We start from the raw sequence: 24725 nt of genomic DNA on the forward strand, positions 1-24725 counted from the left end.
GTAACAGGGGGGAGTGCTGATGAGGATTGCCAGCCATTTCTTAGTCTTGGCATTAAAAGTGTTTATTTAAAAAAATTATTTAATGATGATATTTGTACAAATTTTTTGTCTCAAAGATCATTTGTTTAATATAAAATATCCTGGCAACAGGGTTGACATTTTATTTATTTGACGGGGAATAGGTACAGATACTTGTCCTTGGAGAGTTCACTTCCTGAAAAGATAGTCGTTTTTTATAATACTACAATATTATAATGGGGGGGATTGATGATGATGATAACAGGGTTGACGTCCACTTCATAGTCTCTGCACTAAAAATATTTACTCTAAGTAAATAATATCAACTTTTCAAAAATAATTTGTTTACTAAAATCATTTGTTTACTACCATACAAAATCCTGGTAGCAGGGTTGACTTTTACTAATTAATGGAGAATGTTTGTCTTTGGAGAGTTCACTTCCTGAAAGGATTAAGTAGTTCTACAGAATAGTTTTCTATAATACTACAGTATTGTAACAGGAGTGAGTGCTGAAGGTAGTAGGATTGACCGCCATTTCTTAGTCTGGGCACTAAATGTGTTTATTTAAAAAGAGAATTTAATGATGATATTTCTACTACTTTTTTTCTAAAGATAATTTGTTTACTATAAAATATCCTGGTAACATGGTTGACATTTTATTTATTTGACGGGAATAGGCACAGATACTTGTCTTTAGAGTTCACTTCCTGAAAAGATGAAGTAGTTTTTTATAATACTACAATATTATAATAGGAGTGAGTGATGATGATAACAGGGTTGACGTCCAATTCAAAGTCTCGACACTAAAAATGTTTATTCAAAATATTTCTAAGAATATCCACTTTTCAAAAATAATTTGTTTACTAAACTCATTTGTTTTCTATAATACTACAGTATTGTAACAGAGGTGAGTGATGATGGTAATAGGATTGACCGCCATTTCTTAGTCTTAGCAGTCAAAAAAAGAATTTAATGATGATATTTCTACTACTTTTTTTTCCTCAAAGATAATTTGTTTACTATAAAATATCCTGGTAACAGGGTTGACATTTGAATTATTTGACAAGGAATAGGCACAGTCCACTTCCTGAAAAGATTAAGTATTTTTTTATAATACTACAATATTGTAATATAGTGAGTGATAGTATAGTGAGCCAAATTTTGTTGTAAATTTTACTTGATGCTATGTATTCTTCTTTTGTCCTTTTAACAGATCAGCATGCTGACATAGAGGGGAAGTGCTTCTCCTGCTCTTATTGCGGGAGGAAGTTTGGTCGACGGCAAGGCTTGTTACAGCACGAGCGGATTCACACAGGTGAAAGGCCCTTCAACTGTCCCACATGTAACAAAAGCTTCCGTCAGCGATCGGCTTTGGTCGTGCATATTAAAACTCACACAGGAGAGAGGTCGTTCCTGTGCTTTGTGTGCAGCAAGAGCTTTTACACCCCTGGAGACTTGAAAAAACATCTGGAAGTTCACACAGGAGTGAGGCCGCACAACTGCCCTATATGCTCCAAGGGGTTTGGGCGTCCCAGTTTCCTCCGAGCTCACATGCGAATTCATGAAAGTAAGCCAGTCCTCAAAAATACTTTATATACTTCACGTTTTTTTGATTAAAATGTAGTTTTATGGATTATTTTCTCTTTGTTTTCCAGAAGCTTCCACAAAGAAGCAAAGTGGAACGGAGAAACCAACAGGTGGCCCTAAAGTCGACTTGCAGGAGAAGCCATTTGAATGCTCTCACTGTGGGAAAAGATTCAGTCAGCATTGTATGTTTAAAATTCACCAGCGGATTCACACGGGTGAGAGACCTTACAAGTGCTCTCAGTGTGGCCTGAGTTTTCGCTGGAGGAGAAACCTGATAGCCCACCAGAGCGGCCACCCGGGCGAGAACCCTCTCCAGTGTTCAATGTGTGATGAAACATTCATCTCTGAAGCAAGTCTGAAAAAACATCAAGATGCATTTCATTCAGGTAAGACATTGTAAGGGGTGGCTTGCAGTGTTAATTTCGTTGTCAACTACCTTTTTTCACTGACGAAAACGAGACGATAACTAAATAAAAACTAGTGTTGGATGACAAAAACTATGACGAAAATCAACTGTCATTTTCGTCAACAAATAAAAACGAGACGAAAATGTTGGGGAGGGATGATTAGGGAAGAGATCCAGTCAGAACTGATGTCCTGTGTAACAGATGCGCACATTTGATCAGAACGTGCGGATCTAACCGCTGGAAAACACGGTGCTGTTGCGCTTCTCCAGGCTCACACACCCCCAATCCAGCGCTCCAGAGCGGCTCACAATCAATGAAGAGCGCACATTTATGCCACGCAATTGTTTATGAACTAATGCTGATGAATAATGACAATGTTTACTTTATGATGTTTATATAGTAATATGTTTTAGATGGTTGTAACAACGCATATTTTATCTCCTGAACTCCTGAATGAGCTCCTGCAACTGTAAGGCACAGACATTTCAAAATAAGAGTCAATGTGTATTTCGAGCTTGTTTATAATTAAAAGTCATGCATTATATATTCGTTTTTTTGTTACACAATAAACTGTATTTAATTTAATTCCCAATTAATTCATAGTCAGGAGGAAAGACCAGTATTTGACACATATTCAATAAAGTATCAAAGTATCAGGGTTATAATAGTTAACTAAAATCATTAAAAAAAATCTTCATTACTTGAAATTAAATAAATGTTAACTGAAATTAAAAAAATAAATAAACTTATTTTAAGATTTAGCTTAACCTGATATGGCCTACTAACTAAAACAGAAATACAAAGTTATAAAAACTATATAGATGTTTTTAAAAAAACAAACAAAAAAGTGAATTGAGCTCTTTCGTGTATTTTTAATGTCAAAAACAAAATTATGTCAAAATGTCAGTTAAGTGACAGTCGGTTATGTAATGCTTAAATGCTTAATGTATTACAATTTAACTAAACTCATTAGATTTTAGGAGACAATTTACTGTAGATTTAGTCGACTAAAACTAAAAACAATTCAGGTGACTAAAATATGACTAAAACTAAATGGCATTTTAGTCAAAAGACTATGACTAAAGCTAAATCAAAATTTGCTGTCAAAATTAACACTGGTGGCTTGACATTAAAGGTGTCATGAACTGGTTTTTACATTTTTTTATACTGTTGTCTGAGGTCAATTTATGACGTTTGCATGGTTTTTACATTTAGAAACATCATAATGAATAAGTATTTTCTGCCCTGGTTTTGAGGCTCTCTCCTGGAACGCTCTGTTTTTATGGGCGTGCCGCACTGAAGACTTGGAAGCAAACGCCCACTGCTATGATTGGATAACAGTTTTGCATAATAATGAGTTTCGGCTCCCCCGTCAGTAAATGTGGGGAATTGTTTTGAAAACTTCCAATGTGGAGAAACGGCAACCGGAATCCGCTCACAGGGCTCGCAAAATGTCTTTATCAATCAAACACAATGATTTATCTCTCATCCACCCGCAATTAATATGAATGTTAATTTTTATTACTTGGGCCGCTCGATCGGTGGATATATCTGCGAAACGTGCGTCACTAACACACACACACAAGCCAAGTACGTGCATCAGCAAAACTTCACTGCAGACAAATCAGCATGTTCAAAACTTCCACAACATAATCAGTAGATATCATCTGTAACAATGCAATACCATCGCATATAAAAACATGTTTTACTCACATAAGTGTTGCACCATTCCTGTCGGATCCGATATAGAAGGCACAGCATTGTGTTTTAATCTCAATCTGCCTGCAAATCCAGTCTCGTTGTGTTTCCAGTGTTTCCCACACATAGACTAATTTGTGGCGGTGCGTCACAGAATCAACACCGGCCGCCACATATTGCGCGTTGTTATCCATTAAGCCAGTTGCGACATGCTCTCATCTTCCGGCGGCGCGCAGTCACGTGGTTCACAGAGCTTCGAAACAACCCAGCGCTGTGTCAATGCATTTTAATGGCTTAAGCCGATAGTTTTACTATACAGGTGTTTGCAGCAAAAAAACATTTATTACGTCAACCATATTAACAGGATCATTTTATTATGGAGAGTGATGGAGATCAACATTGTTAACATTAATGTTAATGTTTTTCTTGTATTTAGCCCTCATTGCTTACTAACTGCGCACACTCATACTCATTGGTGGACAAATGTGACCATACACCTTAACTATTTTTCAATTAAATAATTGTTCTATATTTTAGTTTAATAATATTTATTGAATATTTTAATTTTTATTATTTATATAACAATGAGTGTAGTAATCAAGGTTAAAATAGAGAATTCCAATGCAAAGAGGCAAATTAGAGTCATTTTGTGGCTGGAAAAATAATAATTTTCATTTGTAAAGCCATGGTTTACCCACTATAGGTGCCTGTGTGGCTCTTTAATCAATATACATGTGTCTAATCTAGTTGCCCAAAAAAATATATTGCAGATCATAACTTCTGACTTATTTTTAGGTTTTGCATTACACTACACTAGATTTCTTTAAATGTGAAATTTTAACAAAGTTAATAACGTACATCCTAATATTTTTAATGATACTTCTATAAGAAAACACGAGTGAATATTAATGAATGCAAGCAAATATAATTTAACCCAAGAAAAGTTTAAAATAGTGCTAAAAAGACAAAATTATGTTTCCTTATATGTACAGTAGGATATATACATATGATTGATACTGAATCGAGATCAAAATCAATATTTGAGCCAGTCAATCCCCCCAACCATCCCATGCCCGCCACCACAAATTGGTTTCTAATCTGTGGGAAACACTGTCTTGTTTACAAACGAATCTGCGGTGAAATGAAGCGAACAAACGTGCAACGTCTTCCCCACGTGAGCTGGATCTTCATTAAAATAAAGTTCAACCACACTAATATTAGAATCTGAAGGATGCTTATGCAGCGACTGTGTTCTTCCACAACCAGGCACAGCGCAATATATTACTCTCTTCGGCATGTTTATTGCTCGGTAGCGCGATTAGTTTCGCTCCACGAGTCGGTGGGCGGGCTTGAGGCGGCGTTTCACCACACGATTACGTTAAGGGTTGGCATATTCTGAGATCGAACGTTTTCTGGGCCTAAATATTAATTATTTTATAATACATACATTATTTTAGTATTTATTTTATTTATTTATTTACATAATTTAAATGTCTTGAATTAAAATGTTAATAAATCGGCAAAGAAGAAGTGCTCACTAACAGTGTTGGGGAAAGTTACTTTGAAAAGTAATGCATTACAATATTGCGTTACTCCCTTAAAATGTAACTAATTGAGTTACTTAGTTACTTTTTAAGAAAAGTAATGCGTTACGCTACTTTTGCGTTACTTTTTCTCACCTGGGCTGAGCTTTTTTTTTGTTTATAACAAAAAAGTTATATTTTTGTGCAACGGTAAAGACCTCTTCATACCAAAATTGAAATAATAAGCCCCAGGCTGAGGTAAAAATGCAAATTCACGCATGAACAGTAGAGGGCGCAGCTCTGCTGCCATTCTGGATAATGGAATAATAGGATACAGGAGAAAAAAGTATTACCAATAAAAACAAAACATCTAGTAATTTTCATCATCAAAGGTCAGCAGCAGACATTGGTAAATTAAATATAAAGGTAGATTATGCATAGAAATAGTTGTTTTATTTAACATTTAATTATTGGAGGTTAGTTCTCTGATTTTGCATTTGACTGTTTTTATTCATTTTGAGGAGTACAGAATCTTTATTGTGCAAGTGAGATAAATAAATGCTCACATTTAGTCTGGAACTACAATAACCATCATGTTCACACACACACCTCTGCACTTATTTTTCTCAACATGGGGGCAGGAGAGCTGTCAGTCAAATTAATGTGAAAAAGTAACTTGCGTTACTTTTTTGAAAAAGTAACTTAGATATTTTGTTGTAAATGTGAAAAGTAATGCGTTACTTTACTAGTTACTTGGAAAAAGTAATATTATTACGTAACTCAAGTTACTTGTAATGCATTACCCCCAACACTGCCCACTAACACAGATTTAGACAGATTTGTGTGCAATATTTGAGAGAAATAGGCCTTTTGTGTACATAGAATAAGTCTTTGAGATCAGCTCATGGAAAATGGGGGCAAAAACAAAAGTGTTGCGTTTATAATTTTGTTCAGTGTATATAAAATCCTGGTAGCAGGGTTGACTTTTTAATAATTGATGAAGAATATTTGTCTTTGGAGAGTTCCTGAAAGGACAAATACATGTGTTTATTTGATTAATAATTGAAACAAATTGAATGAAAATGTTGTGTATTATAATTTCAGGGGTGTCTCATACATGCAGTTTGTGTTTGAAGACATTTACTCAAGCAGCCGGCCTCAGGAAACATGTGCGATATGTTCATGAAGGAGAACGCCCTCACAAATGCTCCGAGTGCGGGAGAGGATTCGTCAAACTCTCTGACCTCGCTCGCCATCAGCGCCGGCACCATTACGACCGGGGCGATGAACTCTTCCAGTGCTCCCAGTGTGAGCGGAGCTTCAGTCATCCCAGCAGTCTGGTTCTCCACCGGCGGACACACACCGAAGAAAAGCACGAGTGCCCTCAGTGCGATAAGATTTTCAGCCAGGCGGGGCACCTGAAGGTCCACCTGCGGACTCACACCAAAGAAAATAAACCCAAATTCGAGTGTCCTGAATGTGGGAAGAGTTTTGGCCAGGCTAAAGATTTGGTGGTTCATCAGAGGGTTCACACCGGAGAGAAGCCGTACCAGTGTCCTCAGTGCAAGAAGAGCTACCGACAGTTTGCCCATCTGTCCGTGCATCTGCGGAGTCACACGGGGGAGAAGCCTTACCAATGCCCCATATGTCTCAAATTCTTCGCTCATTCGTCATCCATGAAAAAACACCTGCGTGTAATGCATGCAGGTATGGGATAGGTTATCCTTACTAGGGGTGTAACGGTACACAGAACTGACGGTTCGGTAAGTACCTCGGTTTTGAAGTCACGGTTCGGTACAGCAGTTTAACAAAATTGCTTTTTATTTATTTTTATTAAACAGTGGTTTACTGAAAAAAATGTGTCCTTAAATTAATTCAATTATAACTAAAAGTTTCTTAAAGATAATGCTGTAAACTATATAGGGAGCCCTTACTCACACATTACTATAATATTAAAGGACAGAGCCTAAACTATAAGCCTAAATCAGTTGTTATTTTTTTTAGATATAACATAATAATCAACACTCAGATAACACATTGTGTGCAAACATAAACTTCACATAAGGCAGTTTTTGCATTAACTTCTAAATCTAATTATAAAATTATGTTTTTTCTCCAATTCGTTGATTTTATATAATTATTTATACACGGTGTCTGTATAGATTTATTTAAACATACATTAAATAATCCAGACACCACTAACAGGTTCAGTAGAATATAATGAATATAACGGCTAATATAATGCATATATAGGCTAATATAATGAGTATATAGGGTAATATAATGAGTATATAGGCTAATATAATGAATATAACAGCTAATATAATGAATATAACGGCTAATATAATGAATATAACAGCTAATATAATGAATATAACGGCTAATATAATGAATATAACGGCTAATATAATGAATATATAGGGTAATATAATGAGTATATAGGCTAATATAATGAATATAACAGCTAATATAATGAATATATAGGGTAATGAGTAAATAGGCTAATATAATGAATATATAGGGTAATGAGTATATAGGGTAATATAATGAGTATATAGGCTAATATAATGAATATAACAGCTAATATAATGAATATAACGGCTAATATAATGAATATATAGGCTAATATAATGAATATAACGGCTAATATAATGAATATATAGGCTAATATAATGAATATATAGGCTAATATAATGAATATAACGGCTAATATGATGAATATATAGGCTAATATAATGAATATAACGGCTAATATAATGAATATATAGGCTAATATAATGAATATAACGGCTAATATAATGAATATATAGGCTAATATAATGAATATATAGGCTAATATAATGAATATAACAGCTAATATAATGAATATAACGGCTAATATAATGAGTATATAGGGTAATATAATGAATATAACGGCTAATATAATGAGTATATAGGCTAATATAATGAATATATAGGCTAATATAATGAATATAACGGCTAATATAATGAGTATATAGGCTAATATAATGAATATAACGGCTAATATAATGAGTATATAGGCTAATATAATGAATATATAGGCTAATATAATGAATATAACGGCTAATATAATGAATATAACGGCTAATATAATGAGTATATAGGCTAATATAATGAATATAACGGCTAATATAATGAGTATATAGGCTAATATAATGAATATATAGGCTAATATAATGAATATAACGGCTAATATAATGAATATAACGGCTAATATAATGAGTATATAGGCTAATATAATGAATATAACGGCTAATATAATGAATATATAGGCTAATATAATGAATATAACGGCTAATATAATGAATATAACGGCTAATATAATGAATATATAGGCTAATATAATGAATATAACGGCTAATATGATGAATATATAGGCTAATATAATGAATATATAGGCTAATATAATGAGTATATAGGCTAATATAATGAATATAACGGCTAATATAATGAGTATATAGGCTAATATAATGAATATAACGGCTAATATAATGAATATATAGGCTAATATAATGAATATAACGGCTAATATAATGAATATATAGGCTAATATAATGAGTATATAGGGTAATATAATGAATATATAGGGTAATATAATGAATATATAGGCTAATATAATGAATATAACGGCTAATATAATGAATATATAGGCTAATATAATGAGTATATAGGGTAATATAATGAATATATAGGGTAATATAATGAATATAACAGCTAATATAATGAATATAACAGCTAATATAATGAGTATATAGGGTTATATAATGAGTATATAGGCTAATATAATGAATATAACAGCTAATATAATGAATATAACAGCTAATATAATGAATATATAGGCTAATATAATGAGTATATAGGCTAATATAATGAATATAACAGCTAATATAATGAATATAACGGCTAATATAATGAGTATATAGGGTTATATAATGAGTATATAGGCTAATATAATGAATATAACAGCTAATATAATGAATATAACAGCTAATATAATGAGTATATAGGGTAATATAATGAGTATATAGGCTAATATAATGAATATAACAGCTAATATAATGAATATATAGGGTAATATAATGAATATATAGGGTAATATAATGAGTATATAGGCTAATATAATGAATATAACAGCTAATATAATGAATATAACGGCTAATATAATGAGTATATAGGCTAATATAATGAATATATAGGGTAATATAATGAGTATATAGGCTAATATAATGAATATAACAGCTAATATAATGAATATATAGGGTAATGAGTAAATAGGCTAATATAATGAATATAACAGCTAATATAATGAATATAACAGCTAATATAATGAGTATATAGGCTAATATAATGAATATAACGGCTAATATAATGAATATATAGGCTAATATAATGAATATAACGGCTAATATGATGAATATATAGGCTAATATAATGAATATATAGGCTAATATAATGAGTATATAGGCTAATATAATGAATATAACGGCTAATATAATGAGTATATAGGCTAATATAATGAATATAACGGCTAATATAATGAATATATAGGCTAATATAATGAATATAACGGCTAATATAATGAATATATAGGCTAATATAATGAGTATATAGGGTAATATAATGAATATATAGGGTAATATAATGAATATATAGGCTAATATAATGAATATAACGGCTAATATAATGAATATATAGGCTAATATAATGAGTATATAGGGTAATATAATGAATATATAGGGTAATATAATGAATATAACAGCTAATATAATGAATATAACAGCTAATATAATGAGTATATAGGGTTATATAATGAGTATATAGGCTAATATAATGAATATAACAGCTAATATAATGAATATAACAGCTAATATAATGAATATATAGGCTAATATAATGAGTATATAGGCTAATATAATGAATATAACAGCTAATATAATGAATATAACGGCTAATATAATGAGTATATAGGGTTATATAATGAGTATATAGGCTAATATAATGAATATAACAGCTAATATAATGAATATAACAGCTAATATAATGAGTATATAGGGTAATATAATGAGTATATAGGCTAATATAATGAATATAACAGCTAATATAATGAATATATAGGGTAATATAATGAATATATAGGGTAATATAATGAGTATATAGGCTAATATAATGAATATAACAGCTAATATAATGAGTATATAGGCTAATATAATGAATATATAGGGTAATATAATGAGTATATAGGCTAATATAATGAATATAACAGCTAATATAATGAATATATAGGGTAATGAGTAAATAGGCTAATATAATGAATATATAGGGTAATGAGTATATAGGCTAATATAATGAATATAACAGCTAATATAATGAGTATATAGGGTAATATAATGAGTATATAGGCTAATATAATGAATATAACAGCTAATATAATGAATATAACAGCTAATATAATGAGTATATAGGGTAATATAATGAGTATATAGGCTAATATAATGAATATAACAGCTAATATAATGAATATAACGGCTAATATAATGAATATTTAGGGTAATGAGTAAATAGGCTAATATAATGAATATAACAGCTAATATAATGAATATAACGGCTAATATAATGAGTATATAGGGTAATATAATGAGTATATAGGCTAATATAATGAATATAACAGCTAATATAATGAATATAACAGCTAATATAATGAGTATATAGGGTAATATAATGAGTATATAGGCTAATATAATGAATATAACAGCTAATATAATGAATATAACGGCTAATATAATGAATATTTAGGGTAATGAGTAAATAGGCTAATATAATGAATATAACAGCTAATATAATGAATATAACGGCTAATATAATGAATATAACGGCTAATATAATGAATATAACGGCTAATATAATGAATATATAGGGTAATATAATGAGTATATAGGCTAATATAATGAATATAACAGCTAATATAATGAATATATAGGGTAATATAATGAGTATATAGGCTAATATAATGAATATAACAGCTAATATAATGAATATATAGGGTAATGAGTATATAGGCTAATATAATGAATATAACAGCTAATATAATGAATATAACGGCTAATATAATGAATATATAGGGTAATATAATGAGTATATAGGCTAATATAATGAATATAACAGCTAATATAATGAATATATAGGGTAATGAGTATATAGGCTAATATAATGAATATAACAGCTAATATAATGAATATAACGGCTAATATAATGAATATAACAGCTAATATAATGAATATAACAGCTAATATAATGAATATATAGGGTAATGAGTATATAGGCTAATATAATGAATATTTAGGGTAATATAATGAGTATATAGGCTAATATAATGAATATAACAGCTAATATAATGATTATATAGGCTAATATAATGAATATAACAGCTAATATAGGTCATATTTAGTGAAAGAGTTGATTTCTCTAGTGAACTAACAGCTGTGGACACTGAATGACTGCCTGAGGTAAATGATGCCAGACATTGTTTACAAGCAGTTATATTGAGGTCTTTCCGCGGTTGAGACACTGATTGAGCGATTACACCACATATGATACGTGACCGTAAGTTGTAATGTATCTTCAACACACCTTCAGATGTTCATTCATGTTTAGAGATGATCGCGTTCACTCGCGCGCCGCCGATCACTGACGCGCCTCTACAGTGATCAGTCACGCCACATTATAGAGCGTCAAAACGTTAGGATAAATTAGACTGAATACTTCAAATGTTCGTATGGGAACTCCGATTGAAGTGTGTTAAAAAGTGCGCTTAAAACTAGTCGACTGTTAAAGGTGCACTATGTAACTTTTCCGTCCACTAGAGGTCGCCTATTCAAAACAAAGGCGTAGTTTGATGACGGCACGTTTGAGCGCAGAATCTTGGGACGTGGTCTTCACCTCACAGCCGGTGGGACAAGGTGACCAGATTCAGACATTTCCTATTTGAGTGGTCAAAATATCACTAAAAATCGAATTTCTTATTATTTATTAATTAAAAACGGGGATATATTTTTGTCGTTGTTGTTGTGGGGTCCCTTAATTATTATTAACATTAATTATTATGATTTAGTTTGATTATTATGATTTTTGGTCTGGTTTTAATACAATTCACCACAAAAACAAAAAATGCACAAACAATGAAAACAGTTAATAGTAACCAGTGGCCGCTGGATTTTCAGCGCCACTGCAAAATCTTCACATGATCAGTAATATCACGACATTCACTTACACACTGTAAAGGAGAGAGAGAGAGATTGACGATGGCCAGAGAACTAAACAAAAATGTAGTCTGCTTACACTTACACAATATCACAGGGCTGTGATATTAATCTTATTTTCGCTTCCAAGGATTAAAAAAAGAAGATATGAGGTAAAACTATTATAAACTATGCTCGCGCATCGTCTAGCACAACTTCCTTCCCTTCATAGCGCGCGCTGTCATTTCTCCTCAAACATGCATTTAACGTCAGATTCAGCACAATCTGTGATTGTTGTCAAATGCACTCTCCACTTTGGCTGAATTGCAGAACGTGTTTGATTAAATGAAAAGCACAATAATCCGCGCAATAGACGCTGTTTCCAAGTTCAAGGCGGGTGTGTGTGTGTGTACGCACGCTGCGAAACGGACCGACTTGCACATATGCTTCGTGTGCGCGACTAAACCATCAAATACACAACAAAATAACCTATATCTCAAAATGACTGGCTTGGAGAGTATTCACTTAAACACAGTTTAGCTTAAATGGGCGTAAAAGGGAGAATGATTTTAGCATCTAATAAACTTGTTGACGATTGAGCCATAATGTGAATCAAAACAACAATATATATATATATATATATATATATATATATATATATATATATATATATATATATATATATATATATATATATATATATATATATATATATATATATATATATATATATATATATTTGATTAATAAAAACTTAAGGTAAAAAAAAACATCATGTAATAATATTTCACAATATTAGGCTACTGTTTTTTCCGGTATTTTTGATTAAATAAATGCAGGCTTGATAAGCATGAGACTTTTTGCAAAAACATTAAATAGTATCCAAACACTGTTTTTTTTGCCCCTTTCTTATATATGAGCCCTTGCCCCTTAGGAACTTTCTGCACGTCCCTGCAGGTTATTGAAGTAAAATAGGCTATAAGCTAGTCACCTTTTAAACTAATGAAAAGCTTAATTTGGATTTTAATATTCAAAATGTCTATTTCTATCCACAAAACTTGCCAGAAGTCATGGTTTAAGTTTTTTTTTTCCCAACGAGCGGCTTGGTAACAACCTCCGGCACGTAACAGCACCGCTGCTGGAAAAAATTCTAGGGGAAACACTGGTAACCATTGTAAATCACAAGCCGTTCAAAACAATATTATAACATGACTTTACAAAAACACATTACAAAAATAAAACAACAAATATGATAATGAATCGGTACGGTTCGGTACGAATACGTGTACCGTTACACCCCTAATCCTTACATTTACTCACTTTCATGACATTCAGAACCGCTATTTTCTGTCTAATTTAAAATGAATATTTTACAGAGGGGAAGGATTTACCTGTAACAAAGGAAGTTGTGAAGGTCACCGTTGGCGTAGGCCCATCTAACGCACCTGTAGAAGTTAAACAAGAACCAGAGTCTGGAGATGAATATGGTAAGTATGGCTTAGCTTATGTGAAACAGCAGATTCAAATATATAATGTGTATTTTTCTTACATGGTTCAATATGTGTAGAAGAATGTAGCCACTTCTCCTTCAACACCAATGAAACGTGTGGTCATAAAGATTGCACACACTTATGTGTATTCTTAGAAACTTCACTCTTTTCAGCATTTTCACCTAACTACTGTTGTACTTTTTGGCTACAAGTATACAATATTGATATCTATAAACAGGACTGACACCATATCAAACACTTGCACAGCTGCTTTTGTATAGAGTGGTGCAGGTTTAACATCACTTTGTAGGCTAACCGGCAGTTTGAATCACACTGGTTCCCTCGACATAAACCCAATAGGATTTTCCCATAGGCTTTTGGATTATCGCAAAAAACAAGCTCTGTGATCAACAAGAGTTTATGATACTTGCACGTGTTGTCCATCAAGATAATCATCACACACTTGTTAGCAACCGCCTTTTTCAAGACACGTAACAGCTTCAAAAAAATCACGAGTGGGTATTACTGATGTATTTTAGAAATTAATTAATTTTGTAGAAATTAATAAGACGTGAAAGTGTCTATTTATTCCAAGTGCAAATAGCATGCCTTGTTGGCAAGTGCTATTCACACTAGCTCTGCCTAACAATGCCTGGGTGGGACAAAAAAGATTTAAAAAAAACCCTGGCATATTTCAACGTTTTCAGTGGTGTAGTCAGTAAAGCATAAGGCTTAACGATCAAGGTTTTGATGCGGTCGATCCGGGTTCGAATCTGCCTTTTGCAGAGCTCGCTCTTCTCCCTTTTCCCATCACATATCACATCGGAAAGGCGTTTACTTTCAATTAAAGGAAGAAAATGTTCTAAAAATGGAAATAAAGTGCCTAACGAAATGTTTAATAATAATAAAAACATTTATTGGGTTTAGGGGTCGTGTAAGAGGGCTTTTGTTGTCCCATTAAGGCGGCATCCATTTAATAATTTTAATAAATATAATCATTTACACTCTGTTATTATTGCATCCTGTTAATGTACAACAATACTGAGGTGCAAATGGTATGTATCTGTCAAAATAAAGTATAAATAGCATCTAATTACTGTTTACACATATTGCAAAAAACTGCTTTTACATGGTGTAAATAGAATATATCACTATTTTCACTTAGTAAACAGCATCTACAGCTATTTGCACTTAGTGTAAATATCATCTATCGCTAAAAAAAATTTTTATTTTCACTTAGTGCAAACAGCCGCTGCCTTAAAAAAAACATTGACTTCGGGACGAGGGAACCAGAAGTGCTAAAAATCGCTTCCTAGTTTTGGTACCTGCACCACTTTATACAACTTGTATGGTGAATTTTGCACTCACATTCCCAGTGTGAAAACTTAATCATTTAAGAGAAAAGGTCAGCTTCACAGACAATAATCACACATACAGAACGTCAAATTAAGAGAAAACTGAATTAAAGATTTTTCTAGTCGACTCATTCATTTAAGCCAACTAATCGCAAGTTTATATTAATTTAATTACTGAATATACTGAACCATAATGAGCCTTTAATATAGGCTATATAGATGTAATATATAGCCTATTGAGCGTACGCTTGCCGCAAAGCATGACACAAGTTGATAGTGAATGTCTCGGAACAAATAGCAAGGAGACATTTTAATTATTTATTAATAAACTAGTGATTTCTGAGTCAGTGTCGGCTGCAAAGATGGATTTGACCATGCTGACTTATCTCCACAGTGGGCTAAATGCACCTTTCATACAGATTACGTAATCAGAGTAGTCTATTCATTTGAGTAGACATGACTATAGATATTTCTCATGTCGGTGAGGCAAGTATACGCTGAGTTTCGGTTCATTTTTGTGATGCGCTCCAGTTCACAGAGACGGCAGAAAGCGCATCCTGTTCGTTTTCTTTATTTACAAAAGCACAAAGTTTTCTTGTTATTGTGAGTTTATACAAATAACAAATGACGTATGACTCTTATCTGTATGACCAAAAATGGTGAGTATTTTAAGTTGTTTCCATTGTTATCAGGAAAAAATGCATGTGATCGTGCCGGCTAATTCTTCAGCTTCCACACTCCGCACAAACACTGGGATATACACTCACCTAAAGGATTATTAGGAACACCTGTTCAATTTCTCATTAATGCAATTATCTAATCAACCAATCACATGGCAGTTGCTTCAATGCATTTAGGGCTGTGGTCCTGGTCAAGACAATCTCCTGAACTCCACACTAAATGTCAGAATGGGAAAGAAAGGTGATTTAAGCAATTTTGAGCGTGGCATGGTTGTTGGTGCCAGACGGGCCGGTCTGAGTATTTCACAATCTGCTCAGTTACTGGGATTTTCACGCACAACCATTTCTAGGGTTTACAAAGAATGGTGTGAAAAGGGAAAAACATCCAGTATGCGGCAGTCCTGTGGGAGAAAATGCCTTGTTGATGCTAGAGGTCAGAGGAGAATGGGCCGACTGATTCAAGCTGATAGAAGAGCAACTTTGACTGAAATAACCACTCGTTACAACCGAGGTCTGCAGCAAAGCATTTGTGAAGCCACAACACGCACAACCTTGAGGCGGATGGGCTACAACAGCAGAAGACCCCACCGGGTACCACTCATCTCCACTACAAATAGGAAAAAGAGGCTACAATTTGCACAAGCTCACCAAAATTGGACAGTTGAAGACTGGAAAAATGTCTCGATTTCTGTTGAGACATTCAGATGGTAGAGTCAGAATTTGGCGTAAACAGAATGAGAACATGGATCCATCATGCCTTGTTTCCACTGTGCAGGCTGGTGGTGGTGGTGTAATGGTGTGGGGGATGTTTTCTTGGCACACTTTAGGCCCCTTAGTGCCAATTGGGCATCGTTTAAATGCCACGGCCTACCTGAGCATTGTTTCTGACCATGTCCATCCCTTTATGACCACCATGTCCCCATCCTCTGATGGCTACTTCCAGCAGGATAATGCACCGTCACAAAGCTTGAATCATTTCAAATTGGTTTCTTGAACATGACAATGAGTTCACTGGACTAAAATGGCCCCCACAGTCACCAGATCTCAACCCAATAGAGCATCTTTGGGATGTGGTGGAACGGGAGCTTCGTGCCCTGGATGTGCATCCCACAAATCTCCATCAACTGCAAGATGCTCTCCTATCAATATGGGCCAACATTTCTAAAGAATGCTTTCAGCACCTTGTTGAATCAATGCCACGTAGAATTAAGGCAGTTCTGAAGGCGAAAGGGGGTCAAACACAGTATTAGTGTGTGTTCCTAATAATCCTTTAGGTGAGTGTATGCCCAATAATAGCACACATTTATCTAGGTTAACGTTAGAGTTATGTAAAGTTGCTACTACTAACATTTGAAGTCGATGAATGATAGGCAAACGTTTGGATTTCCTGTCTGTAATTCCCACAAGAGCCCGCCGTTAACCATCTGTCCCTCGCGGACTGCGTGACTTCGCCACTTCCTGTGTGTTTTTTTTCTCCTGACTAACCGACTAATACAATTTTAGTGGACTAACGTTTATTCAACTATTAGGGGGCAGCCCTACAAATTAAAATGACTGAAATTATTACCGCTTCCTGCAATGTAACTGCACTGATATGTTTTTTTTTCAGAATGTCAAGTGAAATCTGAAGAAAACTGCTTTGCTATAATGGATGATGTGAAGGCTATTACTGTCTCTTCAGCTCCTTCCAGTCCAGTTTCATCAGTGACTTATAAAAATGAATGATGTGGATGGGAACGAGGATGCCAAATGCACATTGAAGAATCTGGACTGCTAGTATCCTGATGCCAAAATAGCAGTTTTAAGAAATAGAATTGCATTCTACACTCATTCCAGAAGCCAATCTCCATCTGGGAAGACTCTAACCTCCTTAATTATACAGGTGGCATTGAGTGAGACTAAAAACTTTGGTCAAGAATCCACACCACGGCATTCAGTGATGGGTTTTATTTGAGCAGGGAACCACACAACACCAATCAGTGGAGCTGATTACATTCCCATGGATAACAATCCCTATCATGTCCATCGGGAGGCCGATACAGTTTTTTGTATTTGTTGATATATACATCAACTTTTGCCAAATAGAAGATCTTCGCCAAATTCACACCGGAGAGAAGCCTTGACATTTGGCACCTGCTATGAGTAGAGCTCATCAAAAGGAGACATTTCCAGCTCTCGGACTGGATAAATCCTGTTGGATGAACATACAGAAAGGACGTTGATATAGTAGTGGGTTCTTCGATTCTTCTCCTGGAGGTCCACCGTCCTTTAGACTTCAGTTCCAACCCTGATCAAGCTCACCTGTCTGCCATTCTCAAGTAATCCTGAAGACCTGGACTGAATCAGAAATCGCCCCTCAAGGCTACAGTTCGCTGGAAGGAGTGAATGAAAACGAGTGAGTGAATTCAGACAGCCATTGAGTGTTATCGCGGTGCATTGTGGGATTGAATGAGTGCACCCGATAACGTCCACTATGGTTTCGTACACCACTACAAATGGCTGTCCCCTTAAATAATGCCCTATTTGAGGGAATAGGCGCCGATTTCGGATTCAAGGGTGTTTGCATTTGAGCTAAACTCTCTTGGAGGATTGAACAAACCTGATATAGTACGAAAACTTTAATGTCATGTTCCGGTTACAGAATCTGTGCTTGTCCTTCTACACATTTCCTGGCCTTTACATATTCATCAATTTTAAGCTCACCGCTGTATTTAATACGTTACTGTTTTTAAATCATTCCACAGATTTGTCCTCAGAAGTCAGTGTTGATAATGTAAAGTCTGCAGATTCTGCTTAGATGCCATGCAAATATACAATCACCAACTCATTTCACTAATATTATAATGTATTACTTGGACCACCAACATTTTTGTAATCACTTTTTTTATTTTATACCTGACATCTCATAATAGATGTAAATTAAATGAACGAGTTCACATGCTTAGTCTTGGAAGTATTATTCTTATTGTCTGGCTGTTTCTATGGCCCTGTCCCAAGTAGAACTGGCTTTTAAAGGGAAAGGGAGATGAGACTGTGATTGGTTTATTGCACGTTACGCCCAAAACACACATTAAGAGACTAGGGACAAAAAAAATTCTGTTGTTAAACTAGCAAAAGTGGATTTGGATACGCCCTAAGAGCACCTGCGCCATGAGCTTCAGACCATGAGCTCAGATCCTTAAAATAATGCCACTTTGGCTGTTGGGTAGAAGTCGGCTGCGAAGTTTTCTTCAGTTTGGGCTCCGCAGAAGTGTGCATCAAGGACAAAATGACCTAAAATGACAAATGGGACACCCTACGAGCTTTGAACCACACCATCAAATGCAAGCTGTGGCCATTGTAAATCCACAAGACCATAAGTGCATGTGAAGTGTGCCATTTGGGACAGGGCCGATGATGTAATTCAGGGCTTTTTGCATAATGGTATAGTTACATTATATGTATAGTTACCCCAGCAGCTGGAGTTAACTACTGAAGCCAACCAACCAATCCACAGGTACAATCCCAGTACCTGTGTCCAAATATGCCTAATCCCCTACTATCTAGTAGGTGAAAAACATGAGAAGTATGTCCAAATCCTAGACTTTGAAGGCCAAAGTGGGCTGAACCAGTCATCGCCATTTTGGCAGAAAATGGGCAAAGAGGCGGGACGTGGGTGGAGGTGAGGTGACTGGTGTTGAAACCACGCCCACCTAGTGCAACCATAGCACAATCCACCTGTAACTCAAGTGGCCACGCCCTTAATTATGCAGAACTTGAAGGGTTAATATAATTTAACCACTTACAGGGTCCAGAATGACATCATCATGTATATACTTTAAATGTTAAATGTCTGTGGAGGAGCTCTGACCTCATATGTGGTGCCATTTGAGAGTCTCTACTTTCTGGAGATATGCATCACTTTGGCATTTGTTTTACACAAAGTAACTTATTTACACTAAATTACTCTGGGACCATTTCTGCCTGGATTTGGCCGACCCAAATTGAAAAGCTTCCCCTACCCACATACAGTCGTCTTTAAACACACAATACTGGAGTCATTTTACAGGAAACACTTTGAAGTTACATAAAACACTGCTAAAAGTGATAAGCATGTAAATAAATGTTGTCTGAGGTGTAATAACCCCCTCAAAAAAGATTTTTTGGTTTTGAAAGTGTGTAACTCTAAGTGTGTGCACCCTGCAGACAGTTTGGGCTGTTTCCACTAAATATCAGAAAATACTGGAAAAAAGATTTTTGACTGGATCATGTATGCAAGATTTATTCAAATGAATCTAAATGGAGGAATATGAGCTTCATGTAATTTCCAGAGCTTAAACGGATGGGAAAATTAAGGGAAAAATTAGCTATATAAACCAAAATCACTTTTTGTACCAGGTGGTAAACACTCTTTTCTGTCTATGGGATCTTTTGGAGCCTGTCTCTAGTGGCCACTCAAAGAATTGCAGTTTAAGTCACTTCCGTGTTGGATTAGAGAGAGACTGGAAGGTTGCCGCTTGTTCCAAATTAACAGTATTCATAAAACATTTAAGCAAAAAGTACCCAATGACCCTGAAGTGTGCATCATTAGACACTTTATCCTCACATGAGGTCATGAATGGCGCTGAAGCGTAACATGGCAAATGTGGTCCGTCTGGATTTATTACACACATTCAGACTATATTTAAAGTCGGCATGAAACGGAAGTTGCAAATGCGATTGCTCTTTTTCTCCCTATTGTGATGTATATCCGAGTGAAACGGCTTCTGAAAATAGAAAAAAAATTCTAAATTTTTCTAATTTTCTACATTTTTCTTTTTTTTGATTTTTTTGATTTCGACCTTAGGGAATTGATTGGATCGTTGGAAGTTGGGCGTTGCTTACAAAATGGAGGAGACGAGACAGAGCGCGATAGCCCCGCCCTCACGCCATAGCACATGACAGGAAGAGAAGCAAAGCCGCTTCGAGGGGGGAGGGAAGGTTAACGTTTTGGATTTAAGATTATGAGGACACATGAGTTAATTATGTTAACATTTTATGTTTATTATGTTTTTCTGCTTACCCCGAGGGCATCCAAGATGTAGGAGTCTTTGTTTCTTCAGTAGAACACAAATGAAGATTTTTAACAGTGTGATAGTCGTATAATGATGTCAATGGGGATATTTTAGAGTATGAGAGCAATGAGAGTAAAAACACATAGACATACGAATCCTTATTAAACCCTGCGGCTCGTGGCGACACATTAATGTCTTAAGACACGAAACAATCGGTTTCTGCGAGAAACCCAACAGTATTTGTTATTTTTTTACCTCTGATCAGACGAATGTCATCTAGTTTTCCCAGCGCCATACCATAACTTCCGGCGAATAAGGTCAAAATACAGGCGCGATCAAAGATATATATACATAGATGCCTCATTCGACCGATCCGCAGGAACTAATGAGGAATCTATGTGTATATATCTATGATCGCGCCGGTATTTTGACCTTATTCACCGGAAGTGATGCCGCGGGGACGGCTGATGCAGAGCCATAGAAGAAAATGAAATACATTTTTAAATATGGATATTTTTCCTACACAAACGCATCGATTCGCTTCAGAAGGCCTTTATTAACACCCCAGAGCTGCGTGGAGCAGTTATATGACGGACAGATGCATTTTTTATGGACTTGAACAGTTGGATGAAAAACAGAGCAACTATTACTGCTATTATAATGCTTGGATTAGTCAGAACATTTGTAATATAACTCAAATTTTATTTGCCTGAAAGAAGAATGTCATATACGCCTCGGAAGACTTGAGCGCGAGTAAATCATGGGCTAATTTAAATTTTTGGGTGAACTATCCCTTTAAAATATGACATAAATAAGAATGGTCAATTTTTGATTTCATGGCGACTTTAACAGTTGGACGCACTGCTTTCTGGACACATGGGTTGAGAAAAATGTTCGTTACGCTCAACAAGCCCAGGATAATTCTGGACTGAACAACACCAAATGATGCAATAAAATGGCAACAAACACTGCCTGATTGTCTATGGGAAGGTTGAAAATAAATCCTGCCACACCTTTTCATTAATATATCTTTATTGCTTGAATAGATTTGATACAGAACAGCTTAAATTTCTGATTCTGAAGCACTCATTCGAAGAACAAGAGTAGTGTACCAAAAATGTTCCGGTGATTCTGGTTCCATTCAAGTCCAGTAGAATTATTTTTGGGGATGTAGCAGCGACACGAAACTCCCTTTTACAAATCGGTCAGCACGTCAAACAGTGACAGGTCTCCATTCTTCCAAAGAGGCAGGGAGGATTAAAAAAAAAAAAAAAAAAAAGGAGGAAAAGGTGAACATATCTTGTAGAAAACCCATGAGTGGAATGTGGATTTGATAACTCCACCCCTTTATTTGAATTCACAGTCAAGTGCTAAAAAGTAGTGATTGACGATTTAACGTATTCAGAAATCAAAGGTGAAGGAAAATGAAATGATTTGAGAAAGCCTTTTTGTACGAACCCTGAGAGTGAGACAGAGCGAGGCGGCAGACGGGGCGAAAAGAGAAGAAGAAAAAAAAAAACACATTTATAACTGAAAAGGTTATCATGCAAAACTACCCTACAGATTCACCCATAGCAGAATAACAGTAAATTTCACAGTTTTATACGTAAAAGAATATATCAATGAAAACAACTTGTATTTCTCTCTGTCAAACTGAAATAATCATCATCATAATAATATAATAAAGATAACAGAAACAGACCACACATTCTAAAAAAAACAAAGATCTACATAAAGCTTTCGGATCAAAAGTGATTATTATCATCATTATCAAGAACCCAGATCAAAGCTGGGATGCTAAGTATTGAATTTGAATCATTTTTTACGCAGCATAATTGTGTTAATACATGGCTTCTCCACATTTACTTCTTCACCCGCACTGGGTCATAATAAATACATTAAAAACAGTCTGTGAGCATTCTTACCAGGAAACCGACCACTTCCACGCACAACCAACACAAAACACACTCACAATGAACCCAGGAAAAAGGCATCGGGAGAAGCAGAAGTCCCGGAAAATACACCGATTGAGAAAAGCGATTGCGATTGCATTCAAGTTCATCCACCGCTACAGGTCTCCTTCCAGAGCAGAGATGTCAGATCTTCGCCACTAGGGGGCGCACACAACCCGATTCCTCTTCACTCATTCGCTTCTCATGTGCGGATCGACATGCTCCAGGAAATCAGGAGACCTATATCCGAAGACGCTTACCAGTCCATGCGATTTCAAACAGTCTTCATGCCCTTTGAGGTTTGCTTTGTTTGTGTCTGAGGTTTCTTTACAACACGAGTTCATAAAACTGAGAGGTCAAGGAGATCCAACACTACAAAAGAGCGCGTGATCCTGACGGGAGGCAGCAGGGCGACAGGGTTCAAGTACATCATGAGCCCGGCAGAAAGTGAGACACCTGCCTAAAGCTCAGGAGAAAGAGTAAGGCTTGAAAAGTGATGTTTTTGGAAGACGGTCACCATTTCGTCAAGTACATCAGATTCAGAACTCGTGGGCTTCCTTGTTTTGTGTGTGTGAGACAGGGCTTGAGGGATGAGCCAGTGAGTTAAAAACATCCCTCATTTAAAAAAAACAAAAACACCCCTTTGTGCCAAACAGCAAAAGGACATCTGACACAAGCACAGCTGGACATTCATCACCTATTTTTGGGCAAACATTGCCCATATACTTTACGTGATAGCTGTTGAACACCTTTCCAGAACTCTCTACACGACGGCACAGCTCATTATTGTAATAAAACCATTACTCTGGAAGCCTTTGTCATTGAAGGATTTGCACAAACTACTGGCAAATTAAGGAGAAGAAGCCCCGCGGTGAACAAGTCGTCTTTGCGTATTCCAGTTATGCACTTGGGTGCGAGCCTCTCAGTAGAAATATGTCCTGTTAGTCTCATAAACCTGCTTTTCATATCGAACTGTACAATACGATATGCTAATTTGTTCATATATTGCTTATTGTAAGTTCTCTCAGGATTGCGCGAAACAAATTGTAAAATACTATAAAAATCAACTTTAGATCATGATAAATGCTGATAAAGATATAGCAAAAAAAAAAGTAGAAAGGCACTTGGAAATAGTCATCGCTTTTTTTTCTTTCACTGCAATGTACTTTTGTTATATGGCACTGCTTCTTGTTGCAGCACAGTTTCACAACGTAAAAAGAAAGCGTCGCTCTTCACTTCACCCCGAGCAGTGGCGGTTCGGAGGCGGGCAGCATGTGCTCAGTAGTGGGCTTGGTGTGGATCTCCAGCAAGCCTTGGATGAATCCCTCCGACGGCTCGATGTCAGATGCGGTGGAGGAATCGGACTCTTTGGGCGTCTCCGGAGAGGGTGCGCGCTCCTCCTCTTTATCCTGTGAGGTTGGTTCCCCCTTCACAGTGTCCGTTATTTCGCTTTCGTTCTCAGAGGGTGGATTGGTGCTGGTGGGTGTGCATTCGCCTTCGCTAGCCGATCGCCCGCTGAAGCCCTCCTCATCGGGTCCGCCTGCGAGCCCACAAGTCGAACCATCACTATCCACTTCCCGTAGTTTCTGGTGGATTCGCTGATGCCGGACCAAACTGTGCTTGAGGGTGAAGGTTCGCTCGCATGTCTGACACTTGTAAGGCCTCTCACCTGGTAGAAACAAAGCATTCGAAATAAGATACGAAACATTTAGCTATCAAACAAGA

The 24725-nt window shown here is 35.5% G+C and overlaps 2 protein-coding genes across 5 annotated transcripts in view; one reads left to right on the forward strand and one right to left on the reverse strand.

Annotated features, from left to right (window-relative positions):
• The window catches only part of znf271 (zinc finger protein 271), a 38196-nt gene extending 19238 nt beyond the window's left edge, over positions 1-18958 (forward strand). The window contains exons 8-12 of one of the 2 annotated variants that reach the window (XM_079805968.1): positions 1233-1586; positions 1675-1992; positions 6339-6941; positions 13867-13977; positions 17625-18958. In XM_079805968.1, the coding sequence (XP_079662094.1) occupies positions 1233-1586; positions 1675-1992; positions 6339-6941; positions 13867-13977; positions 17625-17740 (1502 nt within the window). In that variant the 3' untranslated portion in view covers positions 17741-18958. The remainder of the gene's footprint in view (positions 1-1232; positions 1587-1674; positions 1993-6338; positions 6942-13866; positions 13978-17624) is intronic. The other variant, XM_079805969.1, reaches the window with a different exon arrangement.
• A 3108-nt stretch (positions 18959-22066) lies between these two features.
• The window catches only part of rreb1a (ras responsive element binding protein 1a), a 92433-nt gene continuing 89774 nt past the window's right edge, over positions 22067-24725 (reverse strand). For all 3 annotated transcript variants that reach the window (XM_079805965.1, XM_079805966.1, XM_079805967.1), the window contains one exon: positions 22067-24669. In XM_079805965.1, the coding sequence (XP_079662091.1) occupies positions 24233-24669 (437 nt within the window). In that variant the 3' untranslated portion in view covers positions 22067-24232. The remainder of the gene's footprint in view (positions 24670-24725) is intronic.

The sequence above is a fragment of the Gobio gobio genome (genome assembly GCF_949357685.1).
Source record: "Gobio gobio genome assembly, chromosome: 23".
NCBI classification, from domain to species: domain Eukaryota; kingdom Metazoa; phylum Chordata; class Actinopteri; order Cypriniformes; family Gobionidae; genus Gobio; species Gobio gobio.